This window comes from Girardinichthys multiradiatus, chromosome 24, assembly GCF_021462225.1.
Source record: "Girardinichthys multiradiatus isolate DD_20200921_A chromosome 24, DD_fGirMul_XY1, whole genome shotgun sequence".
Lineage (NCBI taxonomy): Eukaryota > Metazoa > Chordata > Actinopteri > Cyprinodontiformes > Goodeidae > Girardinichthys > Girardinichthys multiradiatus.
In genome coordinates, this window is record NC_061816.1 from 956,316 (window position 1) to 981,146 (window position 24,831).

At 38.6% G+C, this 24,831-nt stretch overlaps 1 protein-coding gene and 2 long non-coding RNA genes across 4 annotated transcripts; 2 read left to right on the plus strand and 1 right to left on the minus strand.

Moving 5' to 3' along the window:
• The first annotated feature begins 2,205 nt into the window (after positions 1-2,205).
• On the plus strand, positions 2,206-23,988 carry LOC124861518. Its single transcript, XR_007036638.1, has 5 exons — positions 2,206-2,286; positions 20,585-20,659; positions 21,519-21,651; positions 22,700-22,875; positions 22,971-23,988. It is a non-coding gene; the product is annotated as an uncharacterized LOC124861518 (long non-coding RNA).
• Positions 10,094-24,807, minus strand: LOC124861501 (protein EFR3 homolog B-like). 2 transcript variants are annotated; one of them, XM_047355302.1, is made up of 4 exons: positions 24,673-24,785; positions 24,489-24,595; positions 24,312-24,384; positions 10,094-10,320 (listed from the first exon to the last, which is right to left on the minus strand). In XM_047355302.1, exons 1-4 carry the CDS (start codon positions 24,737-24,739, stop codon positions 10,283-10,285), a joined length of 285 nt encoding a protein of 94 aa, XP_047211258.1. In that variant the 5' UTR covers positions 24,740-24,785; the 3' UTR covers positions 10,094-10,282. The 2 variants fall into 2 exon arrangements, with proteins under 2 accessions (XP_047211258.1, XP_047211257.1); XM_047355301.1 differs by lacking the exon at positions 24,312-24,384 and having other exon boundaries at positions 24,673-24,807.
• LOC124861523 lies at positions 15,690-16,812 on the plus strand. Its single transcript, XR_007036644.1, has 2 exons — positions 15,690-16,669; positions 16,754-16,812. It is a non-coding gene; the product is annotated as an uncharacterized LOC124861523 (long non-coding RNA).
• Positions 24,808-24,831: the final 24 nt, after the last annotated feature.

Here is a 24,831-nt window from a genome sequence, read left to right on the forward strand (position 1 = left end):
AATCTTTCTGGGATGATTTTGACTGAAGTAAATTTAAAAGGATTTTTTTAAATTTAGTTTTAATCCAAAGTAGTTTAAATTATTATTATGTCTATGTACCTGTTGTACTGCTTACCATGTGGTCTCTATGATTATTAATGAATGTCCATCTCTAATAAAATACATGAATAAAATATGTAGATTGTTATTTGCAGGGTTCAATGATGTCAGAGCTGGTTCTGGTCATTCCTGGTTCTGAGCAGAAGCTTAGAGGGGATAGAACCTTCTCTATTGGGGCCCTTAGGTTCTGGAATGCTTTACCTTCATTCAACTGGAACCTTTATGGTCCATTTTTAAAACTCGTTTAAAAACGTATTTTTACTCATTGGCCTTCAACACAACTGGGACTTTTCACTCAGATTTTATAGGTATTAATTTTATTTGTTTTATTGTTTGGTTTTTATTATGTTTGTATTGAGTTTTTAAGTTATTTAAATTGTTGTTTGCTTACCTTTGTTATTTTATTTGATGCTCAGCACTTTGTTTCAGCTGTGGCTGCTGTTAAAGCAATTTATAAATAAAGTTGATGATGATGATGATATAAAGTGTGGCATGAATTCACATTCAGCTTCCCTAAAGTTTATTGTCAAAGTGTGGACTTTGACTAGGCCGTTCTAACACATAAACATGCATTGATGTAAACCATCCCCTGGTAGTTCTGGCTCTATGTTTAGGGTTGTTGTTCTGCTGGAAGGTGAACCTCCATCCCAGTCTCCAGTCTTCTGCAGCTTTAAAGAGGTTTTCTTCCAGGATTGTCCTGATTTATCTCCATCCATCTTCCATCAACTCTGACCTGCTTCCCAACAAACAAAAGTTTCTTTGTTTTTCTTTCAGCAGAGAATGATGAAGATCCTGCATTTTTCCTGCTTGTCTGTTTGCTACCTCTGCAGGTCATTGTCTTCCAGTCCATGAATAAATCCTGGACGCCTGAACTCAGGTGAGACGAACTTAAACGATATTAGAAGTTTAAAAGACAGCAGGTAGATAAAAAAGGACTGAAGCAGTGATGAAATAGAAGAGCATCTACAACACTGACAACAGCTGCTAGAAGACAAACACCTTTATTCTTGATGCAAAGGAAGTCAGATCTGTCTGTGAGGGTCAAGGTGTTCATCATAATGATTTCATTTAACAGAAAAGTTCAGTGTTTTATGAAAAATAAAGAATAAAGCCAGGAAACCTAAGTATGAGGACAAGGGAAAACGTCTCACTAACAGAATCATTGTGAGTTACCAAGGAGGTTTACCTGAGCTCTATGAAACAGAGCATTGATAAACCAAGGTGCAGGAGCATAAACTAAATGTTATAAAGACTATAAATGTACAACTGGAACTATTTACTGATTTACTTTTTATTTATATCAGAAACATAGTTATATGTTTGGTTAAATAAGAATTCATAAATAGCATAGATACAAAGCTGATTTAAACAGAATATAATTAGTTTTTGTTTCATATGTAAACCCTTGGATTAAGTGATCAGTTCAACATGTTTAGTTTTTACCAGATGATGTGGGCGGGCATACGGGGAGAGGAGTGAGACTTCCAGACAGACAAGATGGAGAGTTGAACCCAACAGTCTTTTGACCTCCCTCTCTCTCTCTTTATGTCCTCTGTGTTTCATTAGTAACTCGTGGATAATAACTCTCCCTTCTTCTTTTTTATTGTACATGTTTGATTTATTTATTAAACAGTAAAACTTAAACCATCTCTGAGAGTTTATTATTCTTTTTTAAAATTTATTCTTCTATTGTATTTCTCTTCTTTCATCCATTGACGACACTTGTTGTATTTAAATGAGCTCAAAAATAAATTAGATTATCTTTATCCAGGCTAAACTCCTGTTATTGAAACCTGTTGTCTGGATGCAGTTGCTGTGTTTGTCCACTAGATGGAGACATCTCACCAGGGTTCAGAGTGCAGTTCTCTGTTCAAATGTCAGGGTCATTAAACCCAGAGAAGCTTCAGTCTGAAGGCTCAGAGAGTTTCTGGGGAAGGTTCATCTTTCTCAGGTTATTAATAATGAAACCATGTCAGAGCTGATCAGGGCGGAGCCATCCTAGTGGGAGGAGCCTAAATATGACACACCTGTTGTTTTTGTCCACATTCTGTCATTCTGTCCTGGATCAGACAGAGGACAGTCTGCTGTCTCTGATTGGACAAACTGGTGGACTTATTTGCTGTCTGGAGGACACAAAATCTGGATTCTGGTTCTGGAGTGATCCATAATCTCTGCACTGCTTCAAAGGTTGGTTTCTGATCTCTGTCAGATTCTGCTGAGAATAAAACGTCGGATCAGCTTGTAAACAGCATCAGAAGTTTGGTTCCTAAATTAGTTTGGGTGAGATGAGATCCAGACCTTCATGGATCTTCATTTCTGAATAACATCATTCAGCAGGTTAAACAGGAATATCTGAGTTATAGAGAAGCTGGTTGTTCTTCTTGTCAGCCTGATAGGTCCATGATCATCTTATAAGTTCTACAGCTCTGCACTGAAACTCCATGTTCTGCTTCAAGCTCTGTCACAGACTTATTTCACACCAGCCATTAATTCAGTGGAGATCAAAAATCAGGCTTAGAGTTTTTCATCCAACACAGCTTAATTCCTGGCAAGGCAGCAAAAGGTAGAACATCAGCTGAAGATGGAGAACAGAGAGATCCAAGAGCTGCAGGAGCATCATTTCTACATTGTTGAAGGCAGTTTTAAAACACGTCAGTAATCCTGATTTCTGACAGAAAGATCACAACTTTCAGAAGATCTGGAGGCACACAGAGTTCAGGACTTCCTCTGCTGCATCACCTCTTAGATGGAGATGGAAGAAGTTTTCTGCCAGAAATCTGTTTGTTCTCAGGAGGTTCTACACCTTAAAGATCACAGATATCTGGTCATAGACAGTCTGTCAGAGATATGTCTGTTACTGTCTTAGAAAGGTGAAGATCAAACAAGACAAACTGGTTCCGATCTTTTAGGAGGAAGATAAAAACTAAATGAGGTGAACTACATTTACAGTGGTGTAAAATGTGTTTTAGATCATCCAACAAAATTTAAATATTAGTTGAAGACAAGGCAAGTAAACACAAAATGCAGGTTTAAAAAGAAGGTTTATATTATTAAGGAAGAAATAAAGTCCAAACCTACAAGGCCCTCCCACCACCGTTAAAACATAACTGTAATTTATCTCAGCTGAATTCACTTTCTCTAGCCACACCCAGATCTGATTACTGCCACACCTGTTCTCAATTAAGAAATGACTTAAATATGATCTGCCTGAGAAATAAAAGTAGACCAAAAGATCCTCAAAAGCTCATCATCATGCCGAGACCCAAAGAAATTCAGGAACAACTTAGAAAGTAAGAGATCTATCAGTCTGAATCGGATCATAAAGTTATTTCTAAAGCTTTGGAACTCCAGCAAACCACAGTGAGAGTCATTATCCACAAATGGAGAAACATGGAACAGTGGTGAACCTTCAGCCAATCCAGAATTACCCCAAGAGTGCACCGACGACTCATCCAAGGGGTCACCAAAGACCACACAACAACGTCCAAAGAACTGCAGGCCTCGGTTAAGGTCAGAGTTCATGCCTCCACCATAAGGAAGAGAGTTCTAAGACAAAGACCACTGCTGAGCAAAAAGAATATTGAAGCTTGTTTCAATCCTTAAAACATCTTGATGATCCTCAAGACATCTGGGAAAACTTTGTGAACTAAACTTAACTTTATGGAAGGTGTGTGTCTGACTAGATGTGGCGTAAAAGTAACACCTCATTTCAGAAAACGAACATCATACCAACAGTAAAGTATGGTGGTGGTAGTGTGATTATATGGGGCTGTTTTGCTGCTTCAGGAAGCCTGGAAGACTGGCTGTGATACATGGAACCATGAATTCTGATGTCTACCAAAACATCCTGAAGGACAACGTCCTGCAATCTGTTGGTGACATTAAGCTGAAATTAACTTGGGTTCTGCAGGAGGACCATGATTCAAAACACACCAGCAAGTCCACATCTGAATGACTGAAGGAAAACAAAATGAAGACTTTGCAATGGCCTAGTCAAAGTTCTTTCCTGAATCCTATTGAGATGCTGTGACATGACCCTCAAAAGGTCATTCATACTTGGAAACCATCCAATGTGACTGAATTACAACAATTCTGCAAAGATAAGTGGGCCACAAATCCTCCGCAGAGCGGAAAAAAGACTCATTGCAAATTATTGCAAACGCTTGTTTGTAGTTGTAGCTGGTAAGGACCCAACCAGTTATTAGGTTTAGGTGGCATCATCAGGAAGGGGGCAAATACTTTTTCACAACACTGTACTTCCATCACATCTATGAGTCTGAGATGTTTGTTCTTCTTTCACTTCCTGTTCTTCAATCTTAAAGTTTAACATGAAACCATGAAAGAGGATCTGGGAGTTTGGGACAAGTTCTCTATGATCTATATTATAAAACACTGATGGTCCAACAGAATACAGCAGAACTTTAACAAACACCAGAGACACAGTCAGCTTTATAAAGACTCTGTTCTTCAGCAGGGAGGATCTGAATCCAGCTTCAGAAAGCACCAATGTTTCCAGTTAAAGGTTTCTTTAGCTGAATGAGTGGAACCTTCTCTTCACGGTTCCTCTGTTATTCTGTAATTGGACCCGTGTAGCTCACAGCAGGATCATCCTGACGAAGTCCCTCATGGTGGTTCCCAGAGTTTGAGTTGGTTTCCCTCTTCAGCATCTTTTGATACCAGACCCGAATCACACAATAAACCAGAATATTTCCCACTTCTTCACTGAAGATGGTCCCAGTTTCATGTTGAGGGAACATCTTGTTTCTCTTTGGCTTCCAGTCAGAAATAATAATATAAATCATGTAAAAATATGTCTTCAATAAATCAGGATTAGACATTTCTGCTCTGTCTCTCTAGAGTCGTTCCCTCACAGTTTGTTAGCTTTAAAAGCAAACTGAGGTCGACCCAACTACTGAGCAAACTTTGTTCTGTCAGCATCAGTCTGACCCAGGCTCAGTAAAACCCAGTTCCAGCTGGAAACCATTAAAATGACTGAAAGAGCAGAACAGCATCTGACTGTGAGGTCTTCACACCGTCACAAAGTCTGAACCGATCAGATGCTGCATCAGCAGGTCTGATGATGTTCAGGAGGAAGTGATGCAGGAACAGGAAGTGTCTCAGCCTGGGTTAAACCACAGCTAGTCTGCCAGTCCAGTCCAGATGGTCTCACAGAGAACTGGGTTCAGTCCAGTTCATCAACCACATCATCTAAAACAATGAGTCATATCCTCCCTTATGAACTTCTCTCCTCCACACTCAGAGCAGCTCAAAGATTTGTTGACAGCGTTTCTGCCTGATCCTGGAGTCCTGCTCTCCTTCCAATCATCCTCACTGTCTTCAGTTTCAGAGTCTGATAAGTGTTTAAGCTCAGATTTATGATGGTTCACATCATCATCTTCATCATCCTCACTGTCTTCAGTCTCTGAATAGTTGGAAGTGCCTCCATGAGTATTTAGATCTGGGTTCCTGCTGGATTCTGCGGTTCCACAGTCCTCTTCTTTAATTTCTACTTTTATCTGGTCACCTGAGCTGCTGCTTGGAAGATCTCTATCTTCTTTTTGCTGTTGATGACTCTGAGTAACAGAACATTTATGGAGAAACATTTGTTTTTTATACAGAACTAGAATGCTTTGCTTCTCAGCTGGTTGGTTGGTCATGTCATTTGAAGCGCTGTGCTGTGGACCCCATGATCCTGGGTTCAAACCCTGCCACCTCCAGTCCTTCATAAACAAATTCAAACTCAGTGTTCCAACATTCAGCAAAAGAAAAACCAAAAGCCCAACAATTAGTGTCATGGCAGATTATGTAGGTACACCTATGATGCTACGGCAAGGGGGAGCCAGGACGACAGGTTAGGGAGGGGATGTATCATCATCCCCACCATTTTAGAGGACTTTAACCTTCAGGGCAGCTGACCTGAAAGATTATGACTGGACATAGGGTGACCACATCCTGCCCCAGCTGAATCTATGTACTAATGTGCTCTCTGTAAATAATAATGTGTGAAGGGTCTCGTGGTGGGGACTGTTCGCGACCGTAAGTCACCAGTGGTGCAGCGTCTGGTTCAAATCTCCACTATTCACTAGGCCTGGATCATCCTAAAAAGCTTAGCTGTTATATACTCTCTAATCCCTGAAAGATATAGAAAAATACATACATGCTGTTTGTGCTTAAAACACAGCCATTATATCTAGATGTTTTTAGTATATGTTGTGAAAATGCAAGTGTGTGTTCCTTCCCTTCTTGCCCCATATGTCCTAGTTCTACCACACCTAGTTTTACAATGCAAGTATTTTGCTAGTTATTACCTCCTATTGATTCATCATGTTTCCTCATTCATTTTATTGTTGCTGCATTCCAGTTAGTAGACATCATTGGTTGGTCACAAGGTAGATAATGATGTTAACAACACAAACAGTAAGAGTCTGGGCCATAGTTTAGTTCACTAAAGTATGTATGTATGTTAACTGTGTAATATATGCTAAACTATTTAGTGGTTGTTTCATGCAGTTTAAAGGTTCTTTCCTTTTATGTCCTGCTTCTCCAACATCTAGATGTGCTTTGAACATAGGACCTTGTCAACTCCTAACAGTTCTTTCTACACTCTGAGCAAACCATTATGTAGGACTAGATCTTCTCTCCAAGTCATAGCTCAGGCAGGACTTGAACCCAGGAACTCCACCACTGGCATCTTCTGGTCACAGACAGTTCCTCCACACCATCAGGTCTGCTCCTCTCTCATCTCTCTTCTCTTGGTGCTTTTCAACTTTTCACTTTCATCCCTGAACTTCTCAAAATACAGACTCTGAGGTTCTTCACAACAAATCAGCTCCTAAATGGTTCCTGATGAGAAGTTGAACCCAGACTTTCTTGAATCTCCACCCTACGGTCCATCATGTTGAGCTATTGACTCACACTGGTTCAACTCTTTGAAATGTTCTTCAAAGTTCTCTCAAATTATTCAGTTTTGGTTTTTAAAAACATGGATCTTCTCAGTCTTGATCCCATGACCTCCATGTTGATGATCGCTGAACAAACACCTTGAGCTATCCAACCAGATATTAAACAGTCGTATCCTAACACCTTTCAGACATGACCTCTGACCTATTGGCTCAATCTGATGGATGGAGCTGACAGCAGCTGGTTTATCAACTAATGTGAATTTTCTTTCAACTTTACTAACTAATGACAAGTTGAACATAGTCTCAACATAATTTATGGTAAAGATCTATTAATATAAGCTCTTTGGTCGGTTGAGGACTTGAACTAGGACACTAGATGTTCTCAGTACTTTAGTCTATCACACTGAGCTTTTGGTTCATTCAGGTTTTCTCTCTTTTTCTGGACTTTTATCTTTTTATTTCCACAGTTGGACTGAAGTTAATGTCACCACAGACTTTGATCCCATGCTGTCTGAGCTTTATTCCCTCCCTTCCTCCCCTTCTATTATGTTCTCACACATTGAAATCATGCTGGGGTTTGGTTATCTGCTGGCTTTCAGCACAGGTGACATCCAGCTCAACAGTGTTTGGCTCCAGCTGGAAAACATGGTTGAACTTTCTGAAGGTAAATGTGAATTTGTATCCAGTAACAGGTCATTTCTATATCAGCAGCCAAGGAATCATTTTATGTGTGTTTACTGTAACCTTCTGTTTTTATTTGCTTTTATTCATGCTGTCGTTTTTTACAGCTCTCACTTTTAGAGCAGTGGGTGGAAATTTGTTGCTGTTGTTTTATTTGACTTGTTTTATTTTCAGTCTAAATATTTGATTAAAAACACATCATGAAAAATGAACATGACACACTGAGTTCTTTCCTTCAGCATTTCATCTTGTTTTAGTCGTGTTAAATGTGTTTGTCAGTGTTTGGTTTCTTTATCCTCCAATTCTTAATAAAATGAGTTATTGAGTCAGAAAGCTGGACGTTGCTTCTTAAAACTATTTGAAGGAAAACAAGGAAATAAAAACAGACATTTCTTTATTCAAAGATTTAACAAAGTAGTCAAATAACACTGAATGCAGTTATTTCATCTTTAAGTTTGAAGCAGAACCTGTGGAAGTATCTGTGCTCCCTCTAGTGGACAGATTAGTTGTAGCAGAAGGTAACTGAGTTGGGACGCTGCACAGATATGATCATTCTTGATCAGTGTCTCCATGAATCAGATGTTTTCTGTGTTTCATACCCTGTCTGTCCTTCCTCCAGTTTGCTGCGTTTAAACCCTGACACAGTTGGTTTTAGATGAAGCCCATGCAGTTCATACTAACCAACACCTTGATCTACCAGGTCACACATGATACATGAAACATGGTTCAAACTTTCCACTCTGAGGTCATCATCTCCAACAGTTTATCAGCAATGTTCCTCTCAGATGACCAGATGAAGAACTAAAGCCAACATTTCTTTATCTCCATTCAGAGAGAAAACCTTTGATTGAGAACATCTGGTCAGTTTGACACAGTTACAGGTTTAAAGTTATTGGAATCAAAGTCAAGCTCACCAAGTCCAGAACATCTCGTTTGTTGGTGTCTGCAGCCTTCATACAGTGCAATAAAAATCCTTTATGCGTCTTTAATGTCTGACACTATTTGGGTCTTCAGTCAGAACCATTTCAGCTTCAAACTGGTCTCATGTTGTAGAGACCATCCAACAGGTCGACACTCTTGTGTCTCAAACTTTTTATGGATCCATTTCCTTGTCAGCTTGTTGGTCCTCAGGAACCTTCAGAGAACCGACCCTACAGACTACAGGAGATCCTCTAACAGACGGAGCTATTTGATCACAGCTAAAACACTTTCCAACTATGACCAGTCTTCGTTTTCACTAATGCTCTTCATCATGGAAGAGTTTTGAAGCAATCTGAGCTAATCTGCTAGATGATGTCTTTTATCCTAGAAATATTTAGCTTCAAACATTTAACAAACTCAAAGTGTGAAGTAGCAGGGATGCCACATGTAGTGCACATTATTTTACACAGTTTATCAGGAAAAACATGAATGCATGATGCATGTTTATATCAGCAGACTCTGCAGCCTGGAGAGGAAAATAAAGAGTTGGTTTAAAGTTTAGAGACAAAACTAAATAAAAGGACAGTTAAAGTTAAATTAGTTCAACATGATTTAAATAAAGTTTTCTTTTTGACAATCACACTTCAAGAATCACAACTAAATGAAACATAAAACTGGGAAATACTGAGATCAACACAAAACTAAATCTTTCTCAGAGGAACAAAACAGCCACTGAGAAATTCAATTCAATTCAAAGATACTTTATTGATCCCTGAGAGGAAATTAGAAGTCCAGTACAACCCATCCAAACATACATCATGATACAAGACAAGGGGGGGACGGGTCACCGAGGCTTTGCTGCCCACTCACTGGCGCTGCCCTTGTTAGATGAGAAAAGAGGCCACATTAGGTAAGTTGCAACTTGCCTGCGATCCTGTGTAAGGATCACATCCAGTCTGCGATTCAGCTCACGTAACATCTCAGTCTGAGTGTTGATCGCTCTGAAGATCTCATCATACATGCCAGGCAGCCTTACAATGGCCAGAACAGCTGCTGACCTTCTCCGAATTCCTCGATATGCCAGGTAACCGCTGACTCCAAAAAGCAGAAATCCTGATATCAAACATCCAATTATATACGTTTCTTCAACATCCTCGACGGACATTATTGACAGACACACGATCCTCCACTTCTGCCAGGAGTCCATTGTATATCCAAAACGTCCCATCTGGACAAGAGGGTTCCCCTTCACCCTGTCTTCTCCTCGAGAAAATTTGATCAATTTCATTGAGAGACCAGCTGACCAAATTCATAACTCAGAATTTGGAAGATATGCAAGAAGAGGCTCCAAAAAGAAGACAAGAAACAGAGCTGAAGCAGGGAAGATATGGGAGGGGGTGCGGGAGACAGAAAATAAGCGTCCTCCTCCACTGAGAGCAGAAAGAAAAAAAAAGAAAAACTTTTTCTATGAACACAAAACATGACTCATGCTACATGTTTCCAGTCCTCAGTTGTTCTGTCCTCTGTTCCTTGAACACAACATCAGATGCTTCATAATGATCCAGGTCATCCTGTTGAGTCTCTAATACACACAGAGGTCAGGAAAGTTCATCTCATAGATCGGCGTCCAACGACGAGACGATTGTCCAGATGGAGACGGAGGAGGACGAACAATCGGATCAAAGACCTGATCTAGTTTGGACTGAAGCAATGAGGTCTGTGGAGAAGACAGAACCATCAGTTAGTTTGGTTTAATGCACTGCATTAAAACACGAGTTGACCTTCTGTGGATCCACAGCTATGTGAGAAAATCTCATGGGAGCCTCAGCGCTGATCTCTGTAATCATTCCTCTGCCTAATTTAGATTAAAGGAGCTAAAAGTTAGAAACTGTTTGAGAGTCGTTCCTTTAAGAGTCAGTGTTAGATAGAGGGTGATCACTTCTGGAGACCAAGGACAGGAGGGACTCCCTGACCGCCAACAGGGTGCGTTAGCTCAGACAAAAGTTTGTGAACAAAACAACATTTCAAGACACATTCAAGCTCTTTCAAGGTCCTGTGGTGAACATCTACCTTGATCAGAGCCCAAAAACCAGCACTCCTTAGGAGATGGAAGAAATAGACATCTACAAATGATCTTTGCAAATTGAGGAAGTGTGTTAGAAGTTACTTTGAATGGATTATCTCCATTTAGATAGCAGTGAGACGGTTGCACCACCTACCAGGAGATGGAGGTAATGTAATACCAAACATGAAAGGATGAATGTTTTCACAGTCCAGACTGTTAATGTGGCTGTTTTTATTTTATTCAGTCAGAATTTATAAATCAATTAATTTTTAGGTTACTTTAAATGTCTCTAGATAAATGACTGTGTTGTAATATAACATTGATATTTTAACATATTCATTGATGGATTAACTACTTATCATATAAGTAGCATTAAACATCTTCCTCAAACATTGAAACTGAAACAACATGAGATGTTTGTCCAAAACTCAATTAATTAAAATGCCGAGCAATGAGGCCCCAAATAATGAAAAACATTTGAACATTAGAACAAACTTCCAAGAAAACACAAATATTTCTAGTTCTACCTGCCTTCTTGTTTCAACAGGTTTGGATATAATTTATATTTAGGTCAGAATCTTTGTAGACTGCAATAAAGGGAGATTTTAGTCTAGAAAAGTTGCATTTGTGAAAATAATAATGGATTAGTGATTAATTCTCAAAATTTCATATCATATTTAGGGACATAAAATGTTCAAACATCAGAAAAACAAACATTACCCACCATATCATGGATAAATCAGGAAATATATCCTTCCAAACATTTTTGATTCCTGAGTCACATGAAGAATCATGAGGCTCGCAGAGCTGAGGGTTATATCAGCATCTTTACATCACTGGAGGTAAGGTAAGTTTATTTATATAGCGCTTTTCAGCAATGAGACACTCAAAGCTCTGTACATACAATTACAATACAATCACAAAGCAAATAAACACAGATACAGACACAGAAAAACAAATCAAATGATAAAATCAAACAACAGAGGTAATTTAAAAAAGTAAAATAAAATAAAGAGAATAGAATGATGGACAAGAAAATGAAAGGAAAATTGGACTGAAAACGCAACTAATCATGCCTAGATGGCACAGTCAAAGGCCACTCTAAACAAATATGTTTTTAATCTTGATTTAAAGCAACTTAGGGTTTGGGCGCTTTTACAGTTTTCTGGGAGTTTATTCCAGATTAGTGGAGCATAAGAACTAAAAGCTGCTTCTCCATGTTTAGTTCTGGTTCTGCAGAGTAGATTTGAGCGAGATGACCTGAGAGGTCTGGGTGGTTGATACACTGACAACAAGTCTGTAATGTATTTTGGTGCTAAGCTATTCAGTGATTTATAGACTAACAGAAGTATTTTAAAGTCTATTCTCTGAGCTACAGGGAACCAGTGTAGGGACTTTAGAACCGGGCCGATGTGCTCCACTTTCTTAGTTCTAGTGAGGATGCGGGCAGCAGCGTTCTGGATCAACTGCAGCTGGACTCCAGGTTCACTGCTGAGGTCTTATGGAGGCCCGGGATGCTTCGATAGCGGCCTTTAGCTCATCCAGAGTGTTGGGTCTTGAGTCTCTCAACGTTCTCTTCACAATATCCCACAGATTCTCTATGGGGTTCAGGTCAGGAGAGTTAGCAGGCCAATTGAGCACAGTGATACCATGGTCAGTAAACCATTTACCAGTGGTTTTGGCACTGTGAGCAGGTGCCAGGTCGTGTTGAAAAATGAAATCTTCATCTCCATAAAGCTTTTCAGCAGATGGAAGCATGAAGTTCTCCAAAATCTCCTGATAGCTAGCTGCATTGACCCTGCCCTTGATAAAACACAGTGGACCAACACCAGCAGCTGACACGGCACCCCAGACCATCACTGACTGTGGGTACTTGACACTGGACTTCTGGCATTTTAGCATTTCCTTCTCCCCAGTCTTCCTCCAGACTCTGGCACCTTGATTTCTGAATGACATGCAGAATTTGCTTTCATCTGAAAAAAGTACTTTGGACCACTGAGCAAAAGTCCAGTGCTGCTTTTCTGTAGCCCAGGTCTGGGGAATGCAGCACCTGTAGCCCATTTCCTGCACACGCCTGTGCACGGTGGCTCTGGATGTTTCTACTCCAGACTCAGTCCACTGCTTCCGCAGGTCCCCCAAGGTCTGGAATCGGCCCTTCTCCACAATCTTCCTCAGGGTCCGGTCACCTCTTCTCGTTGTGCAGCGTTTTCTGCCACACTTTTTCCTTCCCACAGACTTCCCACTGAGGTGCCTTGATACAGCACTCTGGGAACAGCCTATTTGTTCAGAAATGTCTTTCTGTGTCTTACCCTCTTGCTTGACGGTGTCAATAGTGGCCTTCTGGACAGCAGTCAGGTCGGCAGTCTTACCCATGATTGGGGTTTTGAGTGATGAACCAGGCTGGGAGTTTTAAAGGCCTCAGGAATCTTTTGCAGGTGTTTAGAGTTAACTCGTTGATTCAGATGATTAGGTTCATAGCTCGTTTAGAGACCCTTTTAATGATATGCTAATTTTGTGAGATAGGAATTTTGGGTTTTCATGAGCTGTATGCCAAAATCATCCGTATTAAGACAATAAAAGACCTGAAATATTTCAGTTAGTGTGCAATGAATCTAAAATATATGAATGTTAAATTTTTATCATGATATTATAGAAAATAATGAACTTTATCACAATATGCTAATATTTTGAGAAGGACCTGTAGGTAGGAAGAAGCTGGTCAATAGTCAGAGCTTCAGCACCCTGGACAGCTCTATGACTTCCAGATAACTGATGAGCAGCTGGAAACTCTGTCTTTTTCTTAAATCCAGGAATGGTTTGACTTTACCTGAGACCAAAAAGGTCTCACAGTGAGGGTCCAAACCTCTTAAAGTACAGCAAAGCAAGGCATCAGAAAGCCTGAGACAGGGTGGTCCCAAACTTTTATAGGGCCTTAAGAAGAATTTGATTTGGGGCCCCTCTTCCTGTGAGGGACATCACCACCACTAACAGCTTCTTAATACAGATGTGGTGGAATCTGGGAGAGGGGCTCAAGTTTAATTGGCAGATCTTAAAAGCCATCATGGATGATTAGTTATTATTTGCTAAGTGAATTTGTGACCAAACTGAGCTCAAACACAAAGAAAGGATTAAACTCAGATTGTAACTATGGTAACACAACAATGAAACCATAAAGATTATTCTTTGCACATTTAAAAAGTAAATTGCCAATTCTTTAAATCTTAAATTTAAATTAAACTCCAAGAAAACTGTATAAGCATTGAAACCCTAAGTTGCTTCAAATCAAGATTAAACTTATTTGATTAGTTTTCTTTGAATGTGTTATCTAAACATTATTGGTTAAGTTTTCAGTCCAACTTTCCTTTCATTTTCTTATTTATTCTGTTTATTTTTTTTATTACTTTTATGCCACTGTAATGTAATTTTCCTTTTATTTTTTCCCATGTACGGCGCTTTGAATTGTCTTGCTACTGAAATGTGCTATATAAATTAACTTGCCTTGCCAAATGAAAGTCAGTTCTGCATTTATTTATTAAAGATAAAGACAAATGGATTTATTGATTTATCTGAAACATGCTTCTCTGGTTTTAATAAAATTTATCCGTTTATAAATATAACTTTTGAGACTTTTTAACTTATTGAATTGTGGCAATTTTGGTTTTTCATCCATGCCAAAGGAAATGCTAAATACAGGTCCTTCTCAAAATATTAGGATATTGTGATAAAGTTCATTATTTTCCATAATGTCATGATGAAAATTTAACATTCATATATTTTAGATTCATTGCACACTAACTGAAATATTTCAGGTCTTTTATTGTCTTAATACGGATGATTTTGGCATACAGCTCATGAAAACCCAAAATTCCTATCTCACAAAATTAGCATATCATTAAAAGGGTCTCTAAACGAGCTATGAACCTAATCATCTGAATCAACAAGTTAACTCTAACCCTTCCTTAGAAATGATTTAACCAATAAACTGAATCTGACTGCACTGTTTGATAACTAGGATCAACTGGAATGAATGTCCTTGACTTGGAATCTGTACGATTCAACTGAGCCGACCTTGAGACAACATGTGTTGTGAAAACAGTGTAGTATTGTTTCATCTATTTCGCAATCATCATCTCTTTATGTTTGGTCTACATAATAAAATAATAATAATATGAAGTCTGTGAACAAAACAACATTTCAAGACACATTCAAGCTCTTTCAAGGCCCTGTAGAGTTCATCTACCTTGACCAGAACCCAAACACCAGCACTACTTAGAAGATGGAAGAAATAGACACCTACAGATTATCTTTGCAAATTGAGGAAGTGTGTTAGAAGTTACTTTGAATGGATTATCTCCATTCAGATTGCAGAGAGACGGTTGCACCACCTACCAGGAGATGGAGGTAATGTAATACCAAACATGAGTCCAGACTGCTAATGTGGCTGTTTTTATTTAATTCACTCAGAATTCATTAATTTATAAGTTAATTAATTTTTAGGTTACTAGATGAATGACTCTGTCGTAACATAACATTGTTATTTTAACATATGTGCTTTAACTTTATTCATTTATTGATCAACTATATTTTACTTATCATATAAGTAGCATTAAACATCTTCATCAAACATTGAAACTGAAACAACATGAGATGTTTGTCCAAAACTCCTGCAGCTGTAATCATTCCCAACAAACAGATCTTTGTGCTTCCAGCGGCTCCCATACCGCTCCTCTACCGTAATACACCATGGATGGACGCATCTGATTTCTACCGTCAGCGATCGTCGGCTCACTTCACCGCAGTTAGATGATCCTCTGTCGTTTCAAACTCTAATATTTCTGAGCTGGGCTCCAGAAGCTCCTGCTGATGTTTCACTATCCTAACAACGAGTTCTAATTCAGAGGAATAATCCACCAGCAGACTGAAAACGGCTCCTAAACTTTAACTACCATCCACACAGTTGGCATGAAGAAGGAAACATCCAAACCTAATCTGGGCTGGAAAACATCATCCATCATCTGGTGTCTCTTCCTCTGCTGCGTCCTGCCGCTGTTTGAGCTCCTGCTTCCCTCCAGTTTCTTTGACCAGATGTTCCTCAAGCTGCTGGACTTCTTTCCAGAGTTCATCAACTGCTGCTGCTGCAGCTCTCTTACAGCTTTATCAACACTCCCGCTTCTGGGCTGCTGACGAACAGGGAACAAAGGATGAAGAACCCGGAAGAGATCCACGTGTTTGGGAAGAGGGGGCGGGGCCAGCGGAACCGGAAATAAATGTATTGTTGTTATTATGTATTACTGTTGCATGTGTGTTTATACAGTTGTTTCCAAACACGATGTTTCAAAGTGAATATTTAAAAAATACGGATGAATTGTGTTGAGACAAGGTAACAATTAAAACGTCGAGCAATGAGCCAGGAGGCCCCAAAGAATGAAAAACATTTGAACATTAGAACAAACTTCCAAGGAAACACAAATATTGTCAGAGTCTGAGTCTGTGTGGGTGTGTTGTGTGTGTATCATGTACTTGTCTATCTAACCATTCAGTGTTCCAGTTGGTGCTGGAGTTCTCAGCTGAGCTGGATGACAGGTGATCCATCTGCTGATTGGTCAGAGGAGTACTTAAGAGGGAGGCTGCCAGCACTTCAATGCCAGATTGTTTGCCTTAGTGGTTTCTACCTGAGGCTTTGAGAACCTTGATGAGTTTTTCGACTTTGTTCCAGAGTATCTGGATTATCAACTACTGAATTAAGGAACTACTTCCTTGTGGATTTCTCTCACTTCCGTCTGAACCTTTCGGACACAGACCAAGCTGGCAGCTCCCTGTTTCCTTCGTCTCCAGGACCCAGGCATCAGCACACCCTGCTTCTTCCTTGTTCTCGAACATCGGCACCTGAGCTCCCTTTTGTTGGCACCAAACTCATCGCAGAGAAGACAGCTGGACAATCATACTTCACAAGTTAAGACTGAGTATCTCTATCCCTGGCGGTTCTGGCTACGACAATTTAGTAAGCCATTTCTCAGATCTAAGTAATCTGTTGCTTCATATCATTCATTTGTTCATCAATTCATTCTGCTTCCTTCCCTTACAGTTGGTGTTTCCAGTTCCCGTACTGGACCATTTTGTTGACAATAAAAACCATAAAACTTTTCCTTCTGAGTGTTCTCTGTATGTGGGTCAAATCTTGACCGAAAATGACAAATATTTCTAGTTCTACCTGCCTTCTTGTTCCAACAGGTTTGGATATCATTTACATTGAAGTCAGAATCCTTGTAGACTGCAATAAAGGGGGTTTTAGTCTAGAAAAGTTGCATTTGTGAAAATAATAATGGATTAGTGATTAATTCTCACAATTTCTGATCATATTTAGGGACATAAAATGTTCAAATATCAGAAAAACAAACATTATCCACCATATCAAGGATAAATCAGGAAATATATCCTTCCAAACCGTTTTGATTCCTGAGTCACATGAAGAATGATGAGGCTCACAGAGCTGTGGGTTATATCAGCATCTTTACATCACTGGAGGAAATGTTTGAGTTAAATCTGTGTCAAATTTGAACAAATACTCCTCATTGTTTATTAATTATGAATATTTGTGTAGCAACATCCAGACCTTTACCTCTTATATACTTTAACTGTTTCCAAACTGTAACGTCACTCATCAGATAAAGAAATAAATCATTTCACACACATTTTATCAGCTGGAGAAATCAACCAGGCATCAATCAGACAGGAGATATTAATGTAGTAACTCAGAACCACTAGGAACAGCTCTCAGAACCACAGTTTTTTCCTCAGATGGGAATAAAAATGAAAAAAGAGACCAAATGATCAAACTTCGAAAAATGCCCATTTTCTTCTTCAACATATTCATGATTTCATCAACTGCTGCTGCTGCAGCTCTCTTACAGCTTTATCAACACTCCCGCTTCTGGGCTGCTGACGAACAGGGAACAAAGGATGAAGAACCCGGAAGAGATCCGCGTGTTTGGGAAGAGGGGGCGTGGCCAGCGGAACCGGAAATAAATGTATTGTTGTTATTATGTATTACTGTTGCATGTGTATTTTTACAGTTGTTGACAAACACGATGTTTCAAAATGAATATTTCAAAATCCGGATGAATTGTGTTGAGACAAGGTAACAATTAAAATGTCGAGCAATGAGCCAGGAGGCCCCAAAGAATGAAAAACATTTGAACATTAGAACAAACTTCCAAGGAAACAAATATTTCTAGTTCTACCTGCCTTCTTGTTCCAACAGGTTTGGATATCATTTCCATTGAAGTCAGAATCCTTGTAGACTGCAATAAAGGGGATTTTAGTCCAGAAAAGTTGCATTTGTGAAAATAATAATGGATTAGTGATTAATTCTCAAAATTTCTGATCATATTTAGGGATATAAAATGTTCAAATATCAGAAAAACAAACATTATCCACCATATCAAGGATAAATCAGGAAATATATCCTTCCAAACCGTTTTGATTCCTGAGTCACATGAAGAATGATGAGGTTCACAGAGCTGTGGGTTATATCAGCATCTTTACATCACTGGAGGAAATGTTTGAGTTAAATCTGTGTCAAATTTGAACAAATACTCCTCATTGTTTATTAATTATGAATATTTGTGTAGCAACATCCAGACCTTTACCTCTTATATACTTTAACTGTTTCCAAACTGTAACGTCTCTCATCAGATAAAGAAATAAATCATTTCACACACATTTTATCAGCTGGAAAAATCAACCAGGCATCAATCAGACAGGAGATATTAATGTAGTAACTCAGAACCACTAGGAACAGCTCTCAGAACCACAGTTTATTCCTCAGATGAGATTAAAATAGGACAAAATGATCATACTTGTGAAAATGCCCATTTTCTTCTTAAACATATTCATGATTTAACTGTTAACTTATCAAAGAAAAAACAGCTCAAAGTATTTACCAGTAGAAAGCTTAATATCAATGATTTATGGTCATGGTCAATGGACCTTATGGTCCATTAAAGGTGAAAGCAGAAGACTAATATTTTTCTTTTTAAACCATCTATGCGTGAGCATCTGGAATAATCTCTGCTGGTCCAGATGTGATTTTCACTGTCTGAGATTTTCTGCCTCTGTTTATTAATGAAACCAAATGTATGCATGAATTTCTTTGGATCAGATTCTGAGGAATGCAGCAGCATGGAGAGGAGGCTGGGTGTGAAGTTTGTTATGGAATGAGGAGATGTTGAGTCTGGTGTGGAGGGGGATGGACCTAGCAGGGGCTCTGCAGCTGAACCGGTTGAAGAACAGGTTTGTTCTCTGAACGACTGAGTGGGGTCTGTCTCTCTGTTTAGATCCTATATTTGCATATAGGGGGTCCTTTTTGTTGCAGAGGACAAAGTCTGTGGGGAGGCATGTCTCCATAAAACCACATATCAGTTCTCATGGTACTCCCTCTGGGTCTTAATTATTACCCATCGTTTTATTTCACAGTGACCTTACATCAGGAGTTTATTTTAGAACCAGATCCACATGGAATGAACAATGAGATCTGAATACTGACTGTTAACTCATATGGATAAACCATTTAAGGTAAAACTGTCTGGTATCTCTGACTGCTTTCAGCCCAGATTTAGAGACCACCATCTCCAGATGTCACTGTAAAAGTTTCAGCCTCAAGTGATTTAGACATTCATGAGTTTTCTAGTTACATCTGTAAATGGTTTATTCTTAATCTATGCAGATATCAGGCAAAAATAACACAATTTTCTATTAAAATTATGACTAATATGTTGATTAAACAGAATGTAGGAAAGATTCATATGTTTGTGACGCTGTAATTTTTAAATTCCACATTACATGTGGCAGAAACACAGTGACATCTGGAGATGATTTACTGTATAATCTGGCAAGAAACCATCCTGGGATTAACTTTATATTCAAATGATAATTGATATGGTGATCATATAGACAACACTTACAAATATGAGGGGCTTTTATTTTGAAATCCCATATTACATGAGGATTAAACTTTTACATTGACATCTATACATGGCGTCCTCCTAATCTGGACATAATGAGCCTGAGATAAAATAGTTTTTTCCTTCATTATACATTTGAGAGGTTTCCATGTTTATGGGGCTTTAATTTTGAACCTCCATATCTCATATGGATGAACCTTTCACAGTCACAGCTGTAGATGTTAGTTTTGAAGTTTTTAAAATATGATGCTTGAAGAAGGGTCCCTTTAACAGTTTTTACACGGCTCACACTGAGGACCTTGGAGACTTCGAGTAAGTGTTTTGTCTTCTCAGAAAGGTGCTAAACTTGTTTTAGATGCAGGTTTTAGATAGACTTTCTTATTTAATGTGTCTCTTTATTTTCATGACTGTTTATATTTTGGATTCTAACTGAAGGCATCAACACTGTGAATGAAACATATGGAATTATGCAGTAAACAAAAGGTGTGAAATAACTAAACGTCTTTAATACTTTTAGACCCCCTTGCTTTGATGGCTGCTTTACACTCCAGGCATTCTCTCCATGCAGAGAATCACAGGGTTAGTTCATGGAGGGGGGTTAATTTCCTTCAAGCTGTACTTTTTGAATCTATTTTAAAAATAAATTTAGTTCAGTAATATTACATTGTGAATCTGAGACGTTGCCTATTTATTGATGTATAAAATATAAAACCCTAAGAACATTATTTATAGATTTTGTTTGGCCTATCATAATACTTGCATTAGTCTTTTGATGTAATACTTACTAGCTTTCCATTTAAATTGATTTTTAAAAATGATACTAACCTAACAGTGCCTCCACTAACATATTAATCTTTAAATTGTAACCAGTACTTAGCTTACTAGCCTTCTTTATTTGTTGATTTAAAAAAGAAGAAATAATGAAACATTTGAGCATTGTGTCATTACCATAGCAACAAACAATCCAGAAAACACACAAGATGCCCTGCAAGCAGCTGGTGGAGCCATTGACATGGTAGAAAATGATCGTGAGTCATATCTCAGAAACGTCTGTCTCTTTTACCTTAAACTGCAAGGACAGCTGCTTATTCCTGCCTCTACTATACAAATTATCGTTGAGAAAATGCTAAATATTCATGAGTTGGGTCAAGCCTACACTTTAACTAAGGTAGGTTCCTTATTAAAAAATAGGAGCCTGTCAGAGGAAGCAGTCAATCAAATTTGTGACGGCATTAAAGAATCAGATTTGTTCTCTGCTTGTCATCAGGAACAATTAAAAACAACAAACTCCAGAAACCAGACATTCATAAAAATATGAACATATACAGAACCCCAAAAAGTGGTGTTGGGATTGGATGAAAACATGACCCATAAAATGTGCTTACTACATACCGGTGGTACAAACTCTTTTTACAGTCACCTTTGTGGAGGAATACAAAGTCACAACACTGTGGAGATGCTGACACAGAGATTTTTACAGATTTATATGATGGACAAAACTTCAAACATCACCAGTTTTTTAATGGAAAGCCTGAAACTGATTTTGTACCAAGACTCATTCGTTGTGAATCCCTTGGTTTTCTGCTAAGAGGAAACACAAAGTTCTTCAGTCTATCTGTCAGTAGCTAATTGACCCATTCATTTACGTTCAAACACTGATAATATATTTTTAGTTTTGTTGTGTGTTGAGAATGACCTTAAACACTTTGGAATAAGCAAAGTTTTTTCAGAGTTGTTGACAGATCTGAAATCCTTGGAAACAGATGGAAGACATGTAGATGGAGAAACTGTAAAAGGGGGTCTGTACTGCATTGCTGGTGATAACTTGGGTTCTCATTGCATAGGTGGGTTTACAGAGAACTTCAGCCGCTCTCAATATTTCTGCAGGTACTGCGTATTCACAAGAAGTGAGTTTGAGGCTGATCCGAATGCTTGCGGTTCTCCACGCACCCCAGAGACATACGACGCAGCTGTTGCTGATCTTCAGGCTGAAAACATCTGAGAAGTCAGAGGAATAAAGGTAAACTCTGTCTTTAACACCCTTAGGTCCTTCCATGTATCACAGCCTGGTCTGCCGCCTTGTTGAGGTCATGACCTCTTTGAAGGAGTTTTATCATATGATCTAGCACTGTACCTGAAGAACATTATAAAACATAAAAAATGGTTCACATACACACTCTTAAACAGACGCATCAAACAGTTTAAGTACAAAGGATCTGAAGCTCTCACAAAGCCATGTGCTGTCAACCCTGATGGGTCTAGATTATCAGGGCAAGCCGTTCAAAACTGGAACCTTTTGAGATTGTTACCCGTTTTGATTGGTGACAAAGTGCAAAACCATGAAGATGAAGGATGGCAGTTAGCTCTCCAATTAAAAGACATCGTGGATCTTATTTGTGCTCAGAACATATCCTTGTCCCAGATAGCATATCTTGACATTTTGATCCAAGAATATTTGGAGTCGAGGAAGATGTTGTTTCCTGAAATTCCACTCAAACCTAAGCACCACTTCCTGCGCCATTATTCAGCACTGTTGTTGAAATTTGGTCCATTGATACGATTATGGACGCTTAGATTTGAAAGTAAACACAGTTACTTTAAAAGATGAACCAGACAATTAAAAAACTTGAAAAACATTTGTCAAAGTTTGTCAGAGCGTCATCAGATGTATCAGACATATCTTTTAGCTGGGCAAGAATGCAGTAAAGTCCTCCATGTGAAGGAGAGATGTGTGTTTTATCACAACCTCTACAGTGACACTATTAAACATGCAGTCAGAGAGTTTACTTTTACAGAAAATAATACTACAGTTATCACTGACATTCAGTACAAGGGCACTGCATATACTCTGTATACTATATACTATATATAGTACTAGTATATATAGTACTATATAAGATATATATAGTAGCATATACTATACTAGTACTAGTACTATAATAGTACTTTGACACCAGCCATCGTTGTCTGTGGTAAACCTGATTTCTATCTATTTTATTAAATTGTGCTACTAAGGGAATTTCTCATATCAGTACAGCACTTATTAATATACCCTGCTTAATAATTAGTTCATAGGACAGTCGTGCTATTCCTCAACAAGGTACCTGCTGAGTCTGGATCGGACTCTTATCAACACAAACATCCCTTCCTTCATTTCTGCGTTGTGCCGAATGTTCGGGAGCTACTACTGTTTCAACATCCATTATCCATCTGAGCTGGCTTCAACTCTGGAATTTCTTCAAAGGTGAGTAAATATTTGTAATACTAGAAAATAATATTTGAATTTAAACTGAAAAATGAACATGCTTATAATGGTCTTTTTATTTGATTTTTTAACAGGTGTTTTTTCTCGATAAACCCTGAAAAAGGAACTAAAGTGGAGAATAAAAACTCAAAGCGTGGTCTCAGCGTGAACCCTCGAGTCCTCACCCTGATACAGGAACTCTCCGATCATGAGTGGTGTGACACCTAAATAAGGATCTTTCTGTGGACTCTTTGTTCATCGAAGAGGTTCTGCAAGTTGTTGCTTTGTGGACGGTTCCTTGGAGAAAAAGTGCTACAAGTTTCTGCTTTCAATCTATCATTTGTATTGTGTTAATTAAAGCATAGGCAGCTTTGTTATCGTTTTTGTTTGAAGTGTTAAGGTAACTTCTTAAAAATGTAAAGATTCTTTAATATTTACATTTAATTGGGTTTTTGTTTTTCACCTGACACTGTAAACCTTTCAATTGACTAAAATTGTCCTGATACAAAGAGGCTAATGTTTTGGAGTCTTTCAACTTGGGTACATAGTCGAAGAACCGATGTAGAGTTTCTTTTCATCCAGTTCTGACGTTAAGTCAAGCTAAAATGGGAAATTCTGGCCGGATCCAGAGGGTCACAAACAAAGGAACCTTTTGTTGACTGACTGGAAGGAAATGAGTTGAAGGTAAAGCTTTGACATCTGGGGCCCCATGCTTTCAGGGCTAAAATTGGTTTTTAAGACATCGAATCTCATGAAGAAACCTATTTCTGATATTTCATATAATCTGTGTCCACAGAACCGACCACTGTTAACTGTCCTGGAAATAAATTGTGAAATCAACTAAATTAAACTAAAGTAAAACAGAAAAACAGGTTGAAACCTGTTGAAACCACCAAACCAAGTACACCTCCTTCCAAGGACACAGGCTTCCCTTCAAAGTAAAAGTCTTTCAAAGAGCTATTTCACGCTGCTTCGTCATCTTCTGCAGGAACCATCAGAAACTAACGTCCATGAGAAGAACCTGATGCTGAATCACTGCAGGAAGGAAGAATCCACCTACAGACTTCATTGTGAAGCCATGATAATAATCAAACACATTTTACATGTTTTCTATTTACAGACTTCCTGATTCTCAGTTTCACTTTAAAGTTTAAGTAAATAAATGAATGTTTATTATTTATTATTAAAGTTTATTATTTGTTTTAACTTCTCATTGTTTTATTGAACTTTATAATAACAGGAACATCTGTCTAAAACTTTATTTAGAAGTTACAGTTGAGAGGAAACACGTTTGGCCAGACTTCAGGGCTTTGAAAGGTTTATCTGCGCCCTCTGCTGGTCATCAGGAAGCGGTGCAACCAGAACCTCAGGTATGATTTCTAATTCAGTCTTTATATTAAAGTTAGAACACTAGAACTGTACATCTGTTTGTTCACAAAGATTCCAGTCTGACCAAGATCTTCCAAAAAGGTTCATGTTTAGATTGAGGTTCTGGTACCAACTGATGACCTGATTACAGTAAATCAGAACCAGAAACAGTTTTACAATCAGATAAACCTTCACCTTAGAAACCAAACAGAATGACTCCAGGTTTACTTCAGTAAGTGTCTCACCCTGGATCCACAGAGAGCTGCTATTTCCTCAGAAGGAGCCGTCTGAAACCTCTCCACCACCTGCATCCTCTTCCTCCTTTCCTCCTCCTCCACAGGTCCTCTATCCTCTAAAAGAAAGACAACGTCTCTAAGAAATGCAGAAACAAATCATGACAACATGCATGTAGGAGATGAAACATTTTACCAATGGTGTTCTCCAGCGTCTCAAAGATGATCAGTCTGAGGTTTCTGCAGAGCACAAAGTGAAACATCAGTAAATGTGGAGATGAACGGTTAAACTTAGACACACAGAACCAAACCTGAGGATCAGAACTGGACTCATGGTCTATGACTGTCTGGAGAG